The following is a 19,746-nucleotide window of genomic DNA, read 5'->3' as shown; positions in this document are numbered from 1 at the left end:
ATCTGTTGTATATTTTATCAAAATGAATAAAATAAAACTGTGAAGTGTATACGGCCGCAGTATAAATATAAATTTGTAATGTGGCCCGCAAGTTGAAAAAAACTTGGGTACGCCTGGTTTAGAGTATATGAGAAACTAATATACATACATTTTTATTTATATATTATATTTAGATTTAATAAAATGTCTCTTTTATTTCTGTAAGCTATTGCAATTTATAGGAATTGAAAAACGAATTTATGAACACACTACACTACTTGAGTTTCAAGGAATATGTATGTCAATTGTTTTAGTAGTTTCCAAGTCCATAAGTCTTTTCTGCTACACAATCGTGCATTCACTGTTATATACATAGATATTTTATTGTGTAGAGTGCGTCTCGTTCACGTAATTTATGTCGTTTACATCTTTAAGTGGCAAAAATGACGTTTATAAACGAAATTATAAGATGCTGCTACTTCTAATACTCGTAAGTCATTCATTTATTTGATATCTAATCTCTGCTTTTTATGGGGAGGAGGGGGGGCACCACGCGTTGTTATATTTTTGCCAGTTTAGTACATTAATATCTCGACATATGTCACCGTGTAATCGCGCGCGTCGTTGTCACGTGATAATACGATATGACCAACTGCCGTCTCTATATAGCACCCGGCTCATAAATCAAAATATCGCTCGATAGATAGTAACTGTAATAATATAAGGTACCTATCCGGCATTTGTGCACGGTCATCGCGAACGCCGGACGTATAATATATATATATGGACGGAAAGAACAGATGGATAGCGTATATATATGTATATAATATTTTTGTAGGGAGGATTTGTGTATATATAGTATATATGTATTATATACCTATTATATGTATTGAAACTGTCGTGTCGAATTCGCGCATGTCGTTGATATATTTATCCTATTATATTGTATACAAAGCTGGACAGTGGGTATTATTATTATTATTATGTGCTTTCGTCCGATGATATATACGTTTATATATATATATATGTGTTTGTGTGTGTACGCTCTCCAGCGAGTCGACCATTTATGTTTACTGTCAGTTTTCGATTCGTACCGGCCGGCCAAACGGTATTCGGCTCGCAAAAATACGCTTCTCGTCCACTCGTTCGCAGCGGGACGACGGAGCCCGGCTGACGACGCACGTTTTACCGCCTCGTTTAAGCGAATATCTGTCAACACACGATGGTGCAAGCGATTTGTGCTTATGAACGATGTCACAGCCATGTACAATAATATTATATCGATCATCTCCACCTATATATATATATGTGTGTGTATGTACACGTTTACCTCCCTTCCACGCGATGAATTCGTGTCCGCCCGGCACACGGTATATGAGAGTAATAGCCGATTCGGATGCGCATTTGGTTGTTTATATATATACGCTTATATTATGTAGCTTTGTGTAAAACACCCGAAAACGTATGACGTGAGTTTGTGTGTTTCTTCTATATACTCGTATACGATCGAGCGAGAAAGACGAAATGGTGTACACAACATAATATGTGTATTGAAACTTAGTTGGTTGTTTCTATTAAACGTCTAACCCTATGTTTATATATATTTGCTGTGCAGAATTTATAACCTTTATTATATGTGTAATGGTATGATACTTTTATTAAAGAAACGGTTTAGCCTTTTCCGGTTCTCCGTAGCTAGATTTATTGTTATATATTTAGGGTATTTGTACGGGAAAAAAATACATACCATTCTGCGTCGTTCTGTTGAATTCGTTGAATTTAGTGTACACTGTATACATTATTTGTATAATATAATATAATATGCTTTTGCGTTGTATGTATTTAATATTTTATTATAATATCCCGGAATCGTATGGAAATTTGATAATTTTAACGGCTCATCAGTGTCGCTGAAATTGTATAACGTATATATGTGTAGTATGCATGTGACACAGATCATCATGGGAGTTGATGTTAAAGGAACTGTTAAATATTCTATCCCGTTAAACTCGTTTTTGCGACCCGGCATAATGGTTTTGTATTTTATTTACCCAATCGACTTATGTGAGCGTGCCGTGAAAATATATATCGTAGATTAAAAAAAAAAACTATACCGAATAAGATATTATAATTTAGTCATTTTCTTTTTTTTTACTTGTTTGTTCATTATGTATTTCGTTTTAAATGTTTTGATAGTTTTGAAAAGATAATTTAATATTTAATCTACTTGAACTATAAGCGCAACGGAAAAAACGCATACATTTCCTCAGGTATTTTCAAGATACCTTTTCATTATAATTTATTTTGTTTTTTGTTTAATCAGATTGTTAATTAATTTTGAGTTATATTTGTATTCACCCGAACTAATAAAAATCTATACAAAAATAAGTATAATATTTAAATGTAGTTTAGGTACTACAAAATTATAAATTAATATAATTGACCTGAAAATTATTTTTCTATTTTTAGTTGTTGTTTTAAAATTATTAAAACAAATTTAAATGCAAATACAATGTCTATCATTTGAAAATGCAAATTTTATATTTTTAAAGTAGTAATTATTATTTTATACTGTGAGCGATGAATCATAAAATTATTGATTTTATACAATGACGTGTTTTTATTTCTGTATGTCAATGTCATCAACTTTTGAAACAATAAAATGTTTCGATAATTAACTTTTAAGACGTGTGGTTTGTTGCAGCAAATTGGATCTAGTTGGTTCAATTTTTATAGCTAAGGATTGAAAATTTAATAAAATATTAACTATTGAGCTAAACCATATAAGTTCATACTATATATACATGTATAAATAATTCAAAAAATAAATAAATACAGTTTTTTATCTTTACATTTTATAAGTTTAAATTTGGACGAAATTTGACATTTCAACGAAGTAATAGTAAAACTAATTGCTTAATTAGTAATATGAATATAGTATCATAAAATATAATTAATTATAAAGGCTGACAGACCGTCTTCGTTATGAATCATTTATTGTACATAATGATTTATCAAAATTAAAATTTAACACATACATTACAGTAACTTACCTCTCAATAACGTGGTCTTCTCGATACCTACAGTATAGTACAGTACAGTTACCTACTTTTCCCCTTTTTTGTCATGTATCAATGTATCCATGATAAAATAATTACTCTTAAAATATATTTATTTTTTTTTGTACAATAGTTAAAAATATGAAGGCTGAAATAAAATTGATGAGGTGTAGTCAAATAACTACTAACCTAACTGTTATTTCTTATGTGAATAGATTAATATTGTAAACAATTTCTTAACCCTTTATTAAACATAATTTTTATAATTCTTCAATAACGGTTCAAATTTTAACAAGAAAATTATTTTTTTTTTACAGGTGATATTACGCAAAAAGGGTACGAGAAAAAGAAGACAAGACTTTTGGCTCCTTATGCTCCTAAGCAACCCCAAGGTTTGTAGTCGTTAGCTATGTTTTACCACGTTTTTTAACGACCTAATCGATTTACATTTTTTGGTCTATAACATAAATTTTAAATCATTTCATCTACTCTCTTCCCTTTTTTTTTTTTCATAATACGTATTTTGTTTCCGATTTCATTAAGGCTTCTTTATTGTCTGTCCTTTTTTACGATCAAGCGTATTAAAATATCCTAACTCAAATGGCCGTACTCTGGTCCGTACTTAAAAAATAAAATAACAAAACAAAGGATTGTCCAACCAAGGGTAAGGTCAATAAATCTATTGTCCTGCAAAATATATTAATCTAGAAAAAGTTAATTTTATTTTTATAATAAAATTGAAATGTATTTAGTTCCTGTACGTTTCAATATGCATAATACAAATTGGGTTTTATTTAAGAGGTTCGAATTATTGTACCTAAAACATTTATTAGAATGACTTGCACAATTTTATATTGATTTATATTTCGTTAAAATTTGATTTTATAATAACCGTATTGCAAAACTTTATCAGATTCTTCATTCAATACATGTTTAAATAATTAAAATTATTTTCGAAATATTTGTTGTAAATCTTTTGAACTGCTGGAATTTTGAAAGTGTATACTTTTAAATTAATTATATCTAGATTAATATATATGTTTTTATCAATATTTTTCAATTCTATTTATCACAGAATTTACTAAGATTATTAATTATATACGTCGTGTAGCTTAAATGTATGTAGTTTATTTTAAATTGATTTCCTATTAATGTATGTTGTGATCGGGGTGGTACGTAATAAATGTAGTTATATTATATTTTGTGTGTACAAATTTGACTTGTTAACTATGACATGCCAGACGAATATAACCTCTGGTCAATGATTGACGGTGTACTTCATAAACCGCGTGTGGTATACATATTTTAAAACGAATAACTATACTAAATATATGTATTAAATATGCATTAATATCAAGTTATGTGTTTATCTTTAAGTCAAAGAAAAATTACATAGTAGGCGGGTTCTAAAGTAATATATCTAAAACTAGAAAATATAGTTTTCGTTGTAGGTTGTACCAGTCATAGAGTTCATAGATATTATCTATTCGTTTTATTACACCTACTTACAAATTAAACATATCTATTTACCACTAAAATTACATGTATAAATACAATCATTTTAAATTATATTATTAATCATTTAAGAATGATTTATAGCTATATTCCTAGCAAATAATTACCTCTCAATCATTTTTTTTCTTATTAACTGTATAAATTTAAATGTCTCTAATCAACAAAATAGATTATGTGTTAATGATTTCCATTTTTCAATTTGTAATATTTACTAAATATGTACAAGTATTTAGAAAATCTTTCATTTTATTCAATGTTTTTTACCCCTTAGGTTTCTATACATTTTTTAAATTATCTCGATTTCTGTTTGTTAAATGTAACTTATTTTTGTATATATTTTGCTTTCGAAATTAATTGACCTACATTTTATTGAAAAGAAAATGATAAGGAAATCAAAAAAAGTTCCCCTTGGCGTGGTTCATATAAATTGGAATATATTTACTTGTATTTATACTTTAAACCATTTCTTAGTTGTTTATTGTATATAATAATATAATATTATTTTATTATTTAATAACTAATAATGGATTAAGTAATTAAATATGTTAGTAAGTAAATTCAGTAATGTGAATAATTAAATAAAAACCTTTTGGTAATATTGCGATATCTCTTAGAACTAAATCGATTTATAAAACCTTTTAAATAAATTAAAAACAAATTTAGTTCATTTTTATTTATCTTCGTTTGTAAGTATTAAAGTATTGTACGTGTAAGAAGTTATATGATACTAAAAAGTTACAGAACTTCAAATAACCATAGCTTATACCTAGTAGGTAAAAAAATCACAATATACTAGTCAAAAATCGATCACAATTAGCTTAGGTTAAGGACATCACCCAGTTATTAAATTTAAAATGCCAGTTTAGATCCAATGGATTTACGCCATTTCTTATAAAAATAGAAAATTTCATTAGCTCAGTATGTAATAATAATTATAATATTATGCAATTTTAGTACTTTATAGTTTATACCAATCCAACGAAAATAATTTGACGTTATTATAGTGTTCGGTACATCATATTGCAAATTATACAATCGATCCAATTCTTGAGAAATATTATTACGGAGAGTGCCTTTTTTATTAAACGTCTTTGTCCTTGTGCAGAGCCCTGTAATTTCCGTAAATCCAAAATAATTAAAAACCTTAATTTAGTCACGATAAATGGTTTTACTAACAAGTATAAGAAGTTACACGGCTAATAAATTATCGACGCACCTGATTACGTATTCGTGTTTTTCGACTAGGTTAAACTACACTGTATATAATATGTCTATGTATTATACTGGTATTTATAATGTAATAGTTTATGATAATTGTATATACAAAAGGAAGACATTACAAAGTCCTTGATTTGTGACTATCGCGTTTACGAAAATATGTTATTATTATTATTAAGTTTACTGTATATACGACCTATAAATATTATATATTGTGAGTATTGAATGTGCTGAACCAAGCGTGTGTGTTGTGTGTACTTTACAGCCGGTCCCCCATCGGCTTCGAACAGTAAACAGCCGTCTTCCCAGCAGCATCAACACCATCAACATCGCACCAGGCGCACGCAAAGACGCGTCACTCATAATGAGAAACGATATCATTCAGGTATATTATAGACCCTTGAACTTTTGTGCATTCCCCTTTATTCGATTTGTTTTATAATTTTATTATAATAATAATTATTACTTTTTTTTTTTTTTGCGATATTGTCATTATTATAATAGTATAGTATAGTGGTGTGTTGTGCATGGTGTTTGTGACATTTATATTTAATTGATATATTATTATATTTTGCCTTCGTAGATTTAATAATATATAACATAAATATTCTATTATTCTTTCGCTCTGTCGCTTGATTATATATTGTGCACGCTACGCACCGCTGAAGACGTGTGGTGGGGTCATTGCGGGCCCCATCATCCTAACGGCTAAAAAAAAAAAAATTCTTGAAAATATTTTAGTTTTTATACTCACATAATTATTGCAAACGTCGTATGAGTATATTAACTGACGATTGAGTCAGACGTGTGAAAGCCATGCAATAAGCTTTGGCTCTATATATTATAAATAACGTTTAATATATGCTCATTACTCATCACGCTTAAACATGATTGTGTGTATTACTGTATTAGGGTGGTGGAGGGGAAGAAAACGATGTGATAACATTTAATACATTCCTATATATTACTCGCGGGCATATTATTCTACGGGCGGTTCGTGTGTTTTGGGAATCTTGTAAATGTGCTACTCAAATTACTGCTCAAATAAGCTGGAAGATAACCGCGTGCAGGAGTAATATTGTCACCGTAAAACACGCTATTTTCGCGCTTTGAATCTTGGTTTTCCTTTCCGCCGGTTTCGTAACAAATTCAATTGACGACATTTGCGGCGCGACTGCGCTCCGTGCGTGATGCGAATGAATTAATTTTTTTCTCTCTCCATTCACTCGCGCTTTGGAATCCGGATGAGGATTTATTATCTCGTGGTTAATGCAATTCAATCGTAAAATGAAAACAATATATATATAAATATAATATAATTGGTGTTATCTGTGGGTGGGGAATAAAATTGTGTTTTATTTCCAATTATAATACAATGAACTCCACTGCAAGGTCTACGAACAAAATGGGATATTTGAACTCTCGACAAAGTGTTTTGTGATTTTGTGTGTGCAAAAGCCTCTCGCCACATTTAAGTTTAATCCGAAAATCGGGATAATCTTCAAACTTTTGGTGCACGGCGATAATTTATTTATATACCTATACAATAATATTTGAACAGTTTATGGAGTATAATACGTAATTGTCGGGAATACGGATTATATACAAGTCGTCAAGTCCATGTCATTTGAATAAATACGCATCGCTTCACTGTTAAAATATCCCAACTGTGAAACACTTTTTACTGTATATTTAAGTTGAACGCAGACATAATTGATATTCTGAGATGTCTTATGGGTATTATATAATATATATTTTAAACTAGTGTTCATGTTTAGGTCACGAGGTCATACATTTTAAATATATGTAGTTGCACTGTACCTAATTTATATACGCGTTCGCAAAAACTTTTAAAATTATTATTTCTCTTTTGAGTACTTATACTGTCTATGTAGAATGTAGATATAATATATAAATATATATAAGATATAACACGTATTAAACATAATAGAAAGTGCAATATAAAAGTTATATAAAATCTATTTTTCATTGTATTATAGAATTGTACTCCAATGTATTCTTAGAAATGTCTTACACAATATTAAATAGTATTTCTATTCAATATTTACAAATCAACATTTTTTAAATAATTTATGTTTTTATTTAAAAATTGAACTTTAATATTTATTCCAATAACGAACATTTAAGTGAAAAAATGAGGGTAATGTAAAATGTTAGAATTAAATAGATATATACTCATTGTATATATAATACGTTTTGTAGAAAAATAAATCTCAGAAAAATCTAATATTATTCCAAATGATGAGGTGGATAATTCTTTTTTGTATTATTAATAAATGAGGTACATGATTTAATCGTTTATTAAGTGTATTTTATTTTTTAATTCTTGGTTAAGGACTTTGGTACAAAAAAGTATTTTTGGTTTTTACTGTTTGAATGACATGGTCCTTTTTTTATCGTTTTATAATTGAGAACCCATAACGATCCCGAATATTATACGTTATTTGCATATGTGTCCGCAAATGTTTACCGAATGCACACGTGATCAAGTCGTTATAATATGGAATATATTAAGTGGCCAGCCATAAATTATTTCCCACTTTAAATACATGAATTTAATATATTTTTTTAAGTACGTTGTAGGATGCAATAGCGTACCATAAGTTTTTACGTCAAAATTGTTCTTTCTTTTTTTTTGTTCTTTATAATGTACAAGTGTGAATGTATGGTATATGTTTCTTTATTCACGAGGACGAACGAAGAGCTCACTTAAAACCACATAACGCTCGAACCATCGTGGTAACAATAAAATTGTTAAATGAAAACCGCGTAACTGTTGTTTTAAACATATCTAAAGCTCTTGTCAAATGAATAGACCTCGGTTTTCAACCCTCGAACACACGTAAAGGGTTAAAATGAAACATGAATCATGTACGAGATAATTATTATACTGTGGAAAACGAGTCTACACGCTATACCACATATGTTTAGTATAGCGCTTTTCTGATGAGTATAGTTTTTGTCTATATTTTTTTTTTTTTGGTCTTATTTATTTTTGACGACGCGTTTAACGGACGAAATGCCCTTTAATAATTATTATACTCCGGGTGGATGTTAAACGTTTCAAAAACAGTTTACCTACATATCAAACTACTTTTATTTAATAATTTATATAACGCCACGGAATACTCCGTGGGTGTATAATGCGGCACGGTACGCAGGTTTCGATAAATTGTAATTATTATTATTATTATTACTATTATTGACACTATATACATAAATATAACATCAGTAGCTGTATCGTAGTGGTATTTTGTATTTTATAGCGATTTATCGATGTTTGGTTGGTCGGCCACAATGATGATTAATCTCGTCTTCGTTTCGTATATAGCAGAGTACAAATAATAATAACTCCGCGTCGTCGTAACGAACATACCTACCTACGTAGTGATTGTGATGCGTATGTGTATAATTAATTTCCAAATATTTGATCGTACCCATATTGTATACCTACCATGCCTACGATGATGCAGTGCGCTTCCTATATCTATATATTTATATATATATATATGTTTCGGGGGTGGCGATGAATATGTATGATTCGTTTCATCGATTGTCAGTACTCGTCAGTCGACGACTGTATGCAATACTTTTAATAGTATATACGTGTATAGTGATTAAAAAACAATATTCTATTCAGACGAGTCTCATATTATACGCGTATGCATGTACAATACAATACATTTTGTTATTACTTATTATTATTGTATTATTGTATATACATAATGTATGTAACAATTGACATGCGAACTGGATGGAACGTTATGGGGTGTGACGTCATCACATGAGTTTTATTTTCGAAATAATAGTAACTAAGGTACACAATAAATAATAAGATTAGGTACATTATTCTCATTATTCCATATACTTTCTTTGATGTACGCTGAAGTGCGTTATAATTTTAATTATCATGCGAATTACAAAAAAATCGTTGTAAGAAGATAGTGTATTATTAATTATTATTATTTGTAACCAATAAAGTTTTAATAAACAATATTTTATTATGTACATATTAAAATAGTTTACTACTCATATAACGCCGCAATATCTAAAGTATCTAAAAATCGTATTATTCTATAATGTCTGTTTTCCGAGAAAACCCAACCTATAATGTTCGAAAACCGTTACATTTGATTTTTTTTTTTATATGTTTTTCATTGTTGACGAAAAAGAATGGTTTGTTTTTAATTTGTATGTTACCTCTTTGTATAAAGCTCTATTATTTTTGCGCGCGGTGTAAAATAGACATTAAACATTCGAATCATATAACTTTATAAAATATATAATATTGTACCTATATAAAACGTTAGATCTTGTAACAAAAAAACATAATAAAAAGTGTTCACTTGGATCACTACAAAGTCGTGATGTTTAAATTAAATTCCATCTATAGCTGTTAATGAAACGCTGTCGTGTTTCTCTTCGCCCGAATAATGCAACAAAATCAGTTTAATTGTTTTGAAAGCTCGATGGCATTAAAATATATTTAATTTTAAACGAAAAGGTAGAAAGAACGTAATTTTATTTTTATCTTTTCTATTTTATAAACGCCGTTGAACGACAATATTATTTCACAACTTTTATAATTATGATTCTGCTTGCTTATAATATTATCCATTATATAATATATACTTAACCCAAAATAACGTTCTTTTCTTTTTACGTTTGTACTTTTAATGAATATTTTATATCTACAAAACACTACAGGTAATCGAAATAAAAAGAAAAAGTTATCTGTGTAAATTATTTGCGATTCACCGGAAACAGCAAGTATTATATATTATGCTTATCTGTATACATATATTATTCGGCTGAATTAAAGTGTTTTCTTGCCAAAAAATTATAAAAATATATATTAATATTGGCGTAGTAGAATAGTCTATGTTTTGCAGAGTTTCGCAAATCCTTTGATTTTGTAAATTATTTTAATACCAAGTTGGTATTTAAATATATAGGTTCTTATCGATTGATGTTTATAGTGTATGTTTGCGAATAATTCATAATGTATGTAAGCGCCTTATTATAGTTTAGGTAAAAGTTCCCTAACCCGTCATATCCCGTAGTCGTTTCGCCTTTTTTTTTTTACCACTTTGATTCTGCACAACTAGAGCTTTATAATTCTACTCATGGGCTGATTCTTTGATTTTTAAAGACTTTAATATGAGTATAATAAGTTACAAGCAATTATTATTTAACACTAAATTTCTGCAGTCGTATTTTTTTTTTATATAGGTATACATAATATAGTATATCATAATATAGGTATCATATATTCTGTACCAGAATAGTCTTTTTGGAAATTATCGTGCAGTACCTATACAATACTTTACTTACATGGTTTATTATTCATAAATTTATTAGTATTTAAAGATTAGATAGTATGATAGTTATTAGGTAACTTGAGAATACCTCTCGAATTTTTAATGCACTCTATTATACATTATACTCTCCTATAATGGATATACGTATAAATCGTAGACCCAAACAATATTGTTTCCTTGTATTCGATATATATTTATCAAATCAATATTAACAAAAAAAAAAAAGAAAATGTTTGAATTTGAAACACTAAATTTGAAATAAGATTTTCCTCGTGACAATTTCTTGCGCGTTGATATATTATATACGGTCGTCGGATGATGATGATGCCGAAGCGACTATCTCCTCCGCGTGAATATCCGCCGTTGAGATCGCCGGTTGCGTGTAATCGATCCGATCCATAAGATTTTCCTTTTCATCTCCACGCCTCCTATTTATACACATCCTTACGCGCCTGAATATCGGATATCCGGCGTATCGATGGGCGGGGAACGAAGGAGAAACGACTCTTCGCCGATTCGCGATTCAGTCGTAAATCTCATCGTAATCGTTGTACGCGTACATTGTATTTTATACTGCAATACAATACGTCGCGCAGCTTATCGGTGATATATGAATGCGACAACTGCAACGACACTGTAATATAGGTAGGTGCAACGTATGCGTATTGTATAATATTGTTATATTGTAGTACCGTATTACCTACACGGTTACACGTCTCTTCGATTGTTGAAAATATCGGCTGTGCGCGGCGTACATCACGCACGCACGCGCAACTCGGTACACCCAGTGACATATTAAGTTTCCGGTAAATAAAGTCGATATTATGTGCGATATATTAGCGATATATTAGCAATGTATATGATGTTATATTATGTATATTTTTAGGCATAGAGTAGGTACCTATGTTATATTAATTATATAATATAATATACCTATATACTTCTACACCGGTAATATATATTATAATTTATAATATACGCGGCTGGCAACGGTGCTGCAGAGTGTGTTCTTAACGAGCGGTCACGTCGGATATGAGAAGGATATGCAGTGCTTTCGACCCTCCCCTCCCCTCATCCCTTCTCCTACCGACGACGACGACGACGACGCGCGTATACACACTGCAACGCAGTCGACTAACCTCTCGCACACTGCAGTATATTTACTCCCATCTTCGTATATTACGTGATTTTAACCCGATTATTATATACATAGATGTGTGTGTGTGTGTACCTGAACGACCGTATATATTATATATAGGTGTACACGCCGCGTGTGTGTAATATTACATCTCCTCCCAGCATCCTTTCCTGCTCACGTCCGCTGCGCCGTCTAGTCGATAGGTCTTATTATAATAGCTGCTGCAGAGACGATTACACACACGCACACGCACGCGGATCGTCGTGAACCCGTTCTTGTGTAACCAGTTCGTATAATATTATGTTATATATTTGTGTGAGTGTGAGTGTGTGTGTGTACAACAAACCGAAAATTACCATCGTCAACGATAATGTTGCTCCGTTGCTACAGAGGAGCGTCATCCTCGTATATTATACACATTATAATGTATTATATTATTATATTCACCGGCTGCATAGGATCAACGAACGTTTGCGGTTTTTTTTCTTTATCTTCTTGCGGGTTCTCCTCTCGCCGTGCGTATTTATACCGCACGCTTATAAATTATAATAAAATATATCGACGACCATCAAACGATATATCGTACATTATTACAGTATTACCATAAGCGCGAATATTGTCGGGAGGACTGATCCCCTCTAACTGCAGTGGTGAGTCCCCTTGAAAAAAAAAAACTGAAAATTTTACATATTTACAATATTTTCTTAAGGTTTTACGGTAATACCAAAAAAAAACCTCTTAAGAGTCCAGTATAGACTTGAGCTTCAGCCTTCCTCACACAGATTTCGAACACTATATAATATTATAATGTATATATTACACGTATGCAGAACCCCCAAGAATTGAAGAATGTAACTTGCGCCGCCTAAAACATTTAATGCATATAAGTCTGCGGCGGTCGTCGTTTCAAATCATTTTAAGTATATTTTTTTTTAAAGTTTTTTTTGTTTTTTTTTTTGTCACGCGAACCGTTTGTCTTTTTATTCACGCACGTTTCGCTCGACGTAAATAACGCATTTACTCGATCTTCAAGAGATTTTTATCTTCCGAGAAATCGACGTGTTTGTACACCATAAATATTTATTATGCATTCATCGTGTGTAGTATATGTGAGTGTGCGTGTTTTTGGCGAGCAGCGTATATATATATATATATATATATATACGAGTATTATAATAATATACGTGTACCTGCCTATAGATTTTCTTTTATCGTTGCAATTACTTTATTTAATATCGTCCGTCTGCAGTATCCGTTTTACGTCATTTACTGCCGCTACTTTTTGCTACTTCCGAGTTCCGATACAGGGTGAAGTCAAACGGCTGGCAGTATATCTCGTACATGGATGGTACTTACTGTAACTTTCCACTCTGCTCATAAAAACTTTAAAAACTTATTATAGTTATTACTAATTTACTACTCATTTATAATCCTAATTTAATAAATTATAATTCTCAGGAAAATATTCTACTTTAGTATATAAAATTTAAACTATTGTGTTATTCAAAAAAATAAAAACTTAAAACAAATACTAAAAATAATACTTTTTTCAAAACTCGTAATGTAATGACTTAAGATAAAATAAAATAAGTATTTCCCAAAACAATAATACTTGTCGTAATAATGAGTGTCTAGTGTGTCTACCTACTTATAGTTTGTAAAAAAAAAAATCATAATTTAGTATATTAATAATAAGTTAGACCTTAGTGCAGAGTGCTGTACTACCTTTTTTTAGCCTCAACGAACTTTTATAAACTTTCTGGATTATAATTTAATTTAATAATAAATGTATTATTATATTATGGACCTAAACTACGAAATGTATTAGTTTTCATAAAGCTAATATTGTATATAGCTAATAGCATATAGGTACTTACTTTTTTTGAAATACGAGATTCGTTTTTTGTATCAGAAAATACTCCGTTTGCGCATCGTTTAGATTTTCTATAATGTGGGATTCGTTTCTACGTTGTTATAGTGAAATTTGAATAGTGGAAGACAGTGTGTTTGACTGTAATATGTCATGTATTCATGTACATTAAATACCTAGTAATTATAATAGAAGTTCAATCTTTGTTATTATCTAGGATCCTCGTATGACTAATTTCGAGCCTACTTATTTATTTTGTTGACACTTTTTATATGTTAATTTGTTGTCTGTCATATTGTTCATTTGGTGTTTTGATACAGTAATATGTATTCATATTTCTACGAATATCTGCTAGTGATGAAAAAGTTAGTATATTATACTATGACGTCATTATTATGTTATTTATTACATTTTGAGTTGCGATTTTAGTCTTCCCAGTCTTCATTACCTATTTCCGTATAATATATAGTAAAAATAAAAATAGTTTTTTGCTTGTTATACTGTTTACAATAAATGTATATATATTATGTTTATTGTATGATTAATGTATTATTTAAACACTACATATAAACTATATATGTTTATATATGTTTTTACCTACGTTTAATATTATTGTAATTCGCACAAGCATTGGCCATCTCCGTTTTACCCTTTATAGTATATATAATATGTTTATGATGTATGCAACCCGTCGATGTAAACATTCGTTCAGGACCTTTTCGCACGACTTGTTACGTTAAAAAAATATAAAAAAAGAATAATAATACGCTTTATTGTTTATTTTTTTTTTTATGTGCACACTAAGTAAATACTGTGTACACGCGCGCGCGCACACACACATATATATATATATATATATATATATATATATATATATTTATATACATAAATATAGTTGTCATCCGTCTGCAGTGCAGCGAACCTATAATGACCGTTTGAACCAAGTCTACATAATACACAATAATACAATTTAATGTTCCATAGTAAATCGACAATAAAATTGTGCCTTAAAATTGAAATTAATTTATATCAAATAAGTAATAATGTAATAACACCACTGCAGCTTGTAGAGTTCGTCGCTGATCCATCATTATTGTGTTTGTGTACATTAATATTTAGTGAAGCGTACATTATAGGTGTGTGTTTGTGTATATACACATATATTGGATGCGTTATTGTTCGTCGAAACGCAAAGAAAATAAAAAATGTACGTCTATATAATGTATACTTAAAATAATCGAAACAGATTTTCGGGATTGACTTTGCGGGTTCGTGTGTGTACGCACGGCGTTTAAAACGATCGCAGCTCCTCTTGTCGGATTTCCGTTGACAATATAAATTGCTGGTCGAACCCCTTTTCCACTAGTCCGACGGTTTTAAAACTTCCTCAATTATTATTTGTATTTTCGTACGAACAAATTATATAGTTTTGGCTCTCGTAAGTATCCGATTGATCGACTTGAATTCGGTTTAATCGCCCGTACATTTATATTTCATTAATACATCCCCTCCCCACACCAACGTCCATCGTCGAATAGGTGCGTCGTCGTAGGTTTTATATTATGCACAATAAATAATACAATATGTATTATATTATTATATACCTATGTATGTACTTATAATACTTCTATATGCACAGCGTTAATTCAAAAACGCCATTGATATATCGACGTTAAAAAAACAACAATGCCATACGCACATACGTGAGTACGCTACGTCTATTTATTTAATATTCGGTCAACGACTCGGGAAGAATGCGTCTCAACGGCAGTCATCGCGGTGATCGGAATCAAAACATATCAAAGTCTGTCATACAGCATAATATGTATATTATAATATATGCAGTGTGCCCTTGTACACTAATTTTTCGATGATATTATCGGCATACGATCGCAAGTTTCCCGGTGTCATGGCTGTTGAAATGCGCGAAACCAACGAAATCAGATATAAAACATTCAATAGAACCACTACGCGTATTCTTATATTTTTGCGTTGCTAAATGCGCGACTACCGATCGAACATTTCCCCGCATAAGTACGTTGCGGCTCTGACATTAAATAATATTATTATATCTATAATGATGATAATATATAATGAAATGCGCGAAAAAATCACTTTTTATTATATAATAAAGAGCGATAAAATCTGACGCGTGCGCAAGCATATTATCGTCGTCGTAAAGACGGTTAAAATACGCAGTCGGTATAAAACATATAGTGTTGTGCAGGAAGAGAGTTGTATTTTTTGCTGCTCGTTCGACTAGTGAATAATAGGAATTTGAAAAAATCTGCTTTTTCGATGTTCAATAAAACTGTATATGCATTATTATTATATTATGATATATATTATATATAATAGAACAACATTGTCGTGTCGTGTCGACTGGCCCACACAAGTACCGCACGCGGCGCGTGCCTATTATATGTTTTTATGTATTTATATTTGGACGTGTAGTACGAAGAGCTTCGTTGTTATATTGTAATATGATACTTGTATATAGGTCTGAGTCAGGTGTGTCGAACCTTTGTCGGCGATGGGCTCAAGTGCTGCCGGCATTTGGTTACACGTAGCCTTCGAGACGAATCCTCGTGGTTACATTTAGCAGTTTGTTATAAAAATGAAAAGAAAACCACGGCGAATTGTAATTTGGTACTGCACCTTTTTTTTATTTTTCTTAAAAATAAATTGAAATTCGTTTAAGTTGGCGTGTTTTGTTCGAATTGGACCTGTATATATGGGGACAGGCGCGTGTGAAACTCATGTTATATAGTTTCGCCCCCAGATTTATATATACGTAAGTAGTAAGTACCCACATATAAAGGTATACCACAGATCGTCTGTATACGCGTTTATATTATATATAGCTACCTCTCAATGTCACGAAGGCTTTCAGAGTCCGTTCGATAGGCTCTCTTGTCGCACCGGCGATGTCGTTGGTATTGATTGGCTTTTTTCTTCCCACACACGCGTTGCATTTTTATCTCGAGAGTTGATGAATAAAATTAACAATACCTAGTTTCCACGAAGACTATATTTATAAAATATACAATTTTTTTTTTTAATTCAAGTACTTATTATACATAGCTATATTATAATATAGGGTTTCATTTGTGGTTAAAAAAAAATATTTAGTTTTATTTAATTAAAATATCATTCTGTCATAGGTGCTGTACCGATGATTTTATAATATAATATATATTATGTTTATATGTAATATAAAAATATCGACCATTGCGTACGCATTGACGATTTTCATTTGTTGACTCTGCACGCGTGCATGCTATGTTATTACCCATATTATATAATATTGTACAGTAAGTATAGTTGTATTGAATGGTATATAAACATGTTCTATAATAATCATACATTCACATAACACTTGCTGTGCATATACCTATACCGTGCGCGAGTATTATTATTAGGTGTATACGATATCATTATATCGTATGTAATAATCACGAAAGGATTTTGTGTTCTAATAAATATCAACGTGTGCCAACCTTAAATGAGCACCGTATACCTTTATAGTTTATACACTGTCCGTGTAGCGTACTTAACCATTATTATTGTTATTAAAGTCTCGTAAAACGATATGTGTTACGTTTTAAACGTTTATGGTATAAACCTAACTACGTATAAACATCACACGAATACACGATGGTGATTTAATCATATCAGAAAACAGCCAACCGTGAGCAGGTATTCCATTCGGAGCGTACACTTTATATATCAAAATCCTGTGAATAAAATAAGAATTTTAAGTGTGTGTGTATGTGTGTGACAGTATAGTAATGTCACACTAGTACACAACACTCCTGTAGTCTGACTTTTATAATACCCAAAGGGACATGAAATACGCGAGCGACTGAGAAAATTTCAGCGTATAAATATATGCGAAAACCACCAGAGCATTATTTCAAATTTTTAGATAATTTATTAACTCGGCGACAAAAATAAGAAACTATGGCATTGACGTAAGTGTATTTAATACGTATGGTCTGTCTCCCGACTCCTTTTAGCCTTCTACTCTGTTACCCACAGTAACGCCACATTTCAAACGCGGCTATATACAACAAGAGCTATTTATATACGCCCGTTAAATAAGCTAATATAATATTATCGTATAATATAATGTTAATACATATATAGGTAGACAGCTACGTGACTCTGTGGGATTCGGTGGAAAAATAATCGATCATCACATTTCATCGAGAACTTATTCCAAATTATTTATTTAATGAACTGTTTATGTATATGGGACTCGTTCCAAATTAACGAGATTTGTATTATTATTATATTTTACACTCGATCGCTTAAATCGAAGAAAAGAATTGCCTATATACGTCAATTATAATTTGTGAGTATAATAATAAGAATAGAAATTTATATTTGTCAGATCCATCATTCAACCGATTGGTGGTTATCGTTTTATTAAAAATAATTATATATATAATATAATAAACAGCCATACAGTAAATTTATGATTTTTAGCACGATATCTGGTTAATGTAAATATTAAGATATTTAACTTGGCGAGGTTCTTATAAGTTATAACATTATAGTAATAGCTTAAAATAAATATTCTACTCTTTTATATGTTTGTAATAGTAATGCGTCTCGTGTCTATTTCGTATTCGGTTATTTATTAATTTATTATACGTTCCGAAATATTATTATCTGAGCAATGACTTGATTATATAGATTAGCCGATAATCGAGGGTATACCCTCATGAATTAAATGAAATGCGCTGCACATAAATGGCAATGAGCAGATTTTTCTCCCTTTCTCCGTAGTATTCATTATAATAATAATGTATCGTTCATATATATTACGCTAAGTAAACAACTTTTGAACAAATATCAATTTTAATAATGAATTCCGTATAATTGCGAATGTTCGATTAATTGCCGTGTGTATAATTTGATATATTATATTAATATGCATTTTCAAATATTATTTTCAGTCGTACATAATTTTGAGTATTATATGGATGGGATAGCTAAATAGATGCAGTACTATTGCGCTTATTTTTAATGTATAGCTTTTTGCGTGATTGCAATTTAGTGCTGTTAATATATTTTTTTAATGATAGAACGTTGTAAAACTATAATATTTACTTAAGGATTAAAACTATATTTATACATAAATTTGAATGTTAAAACAGTATGAAATTAAATTTTAGTATCAAAAAAAAAACAACATTAAAAACAATTATTGTGTACTTGTATTTTATATATAAATGAGTATATTTTTGTTTGCTAGGGGACTATAATGAAACTTGATCTACACATAATTATAACTATATTCACTAAATTTGAAGTTAAAATTAAATTACAAAAATATATATATATATATGCATGTAGAGTGTAAACTATACAATAGACCTTTGTATAATCTAGATTAAAGATAATAGTGTACTGTTATAATTTTATTTTATACACATAGTAATAAATAATAATCAAGATTTTATTAATTTATAATAAAATGTAAATAATTAATTGAATAATAGTTTAAAAGCAGTAGGCACTCGTTAATTAAGTATAAATCGCGTTCTGAACTGAAAGAATAATCAGAAATATATATTTGTACATCTCTTTCACTTCCAGAACACTCAACAACGCCGA

General features: G+C 30.2%; 1 protein-coding gene across 1 annotated transcript in view; it reads left to right on the top strand.

The window, feature by feature from the left end:
• The window catches only part of LOC132930033 (disco-interacting protein 2), an 82,173-nt gene that overhangs the window by 52,024 nt on the left and 10,403 nt on the right, over positions 1 to 19,746 (top strand). The window contains 2 exon segments of the mRNA XM_060995693.1: positions 3,356 to 3,430; positions 6,037 to 6,156. Coding sequence (XP_060851676.1) covers positions 3,356 to 3,430; positions 6,037 to 6,156 — 195 coding nt within the window.

The sequence above is a fragment of the Rhopalosiphum padi genome, chromosome 1, assembly GCF_020882245.1.
Source record: "Rhopalosiphum padi isolate XX-2018 chromosome 1, ASM2088224v1, whole genome shotgun sequence".
Lineage (NCBI taxonomy): Eukaryota > Metazoa > Arthropoda > Insecta > Hemiptera > Aphididae > Rhopalosiphum > Rhopalosiphum padi.
This window is presented reverse-complemented; position numbering and strand designations above follow the sequence as displayed.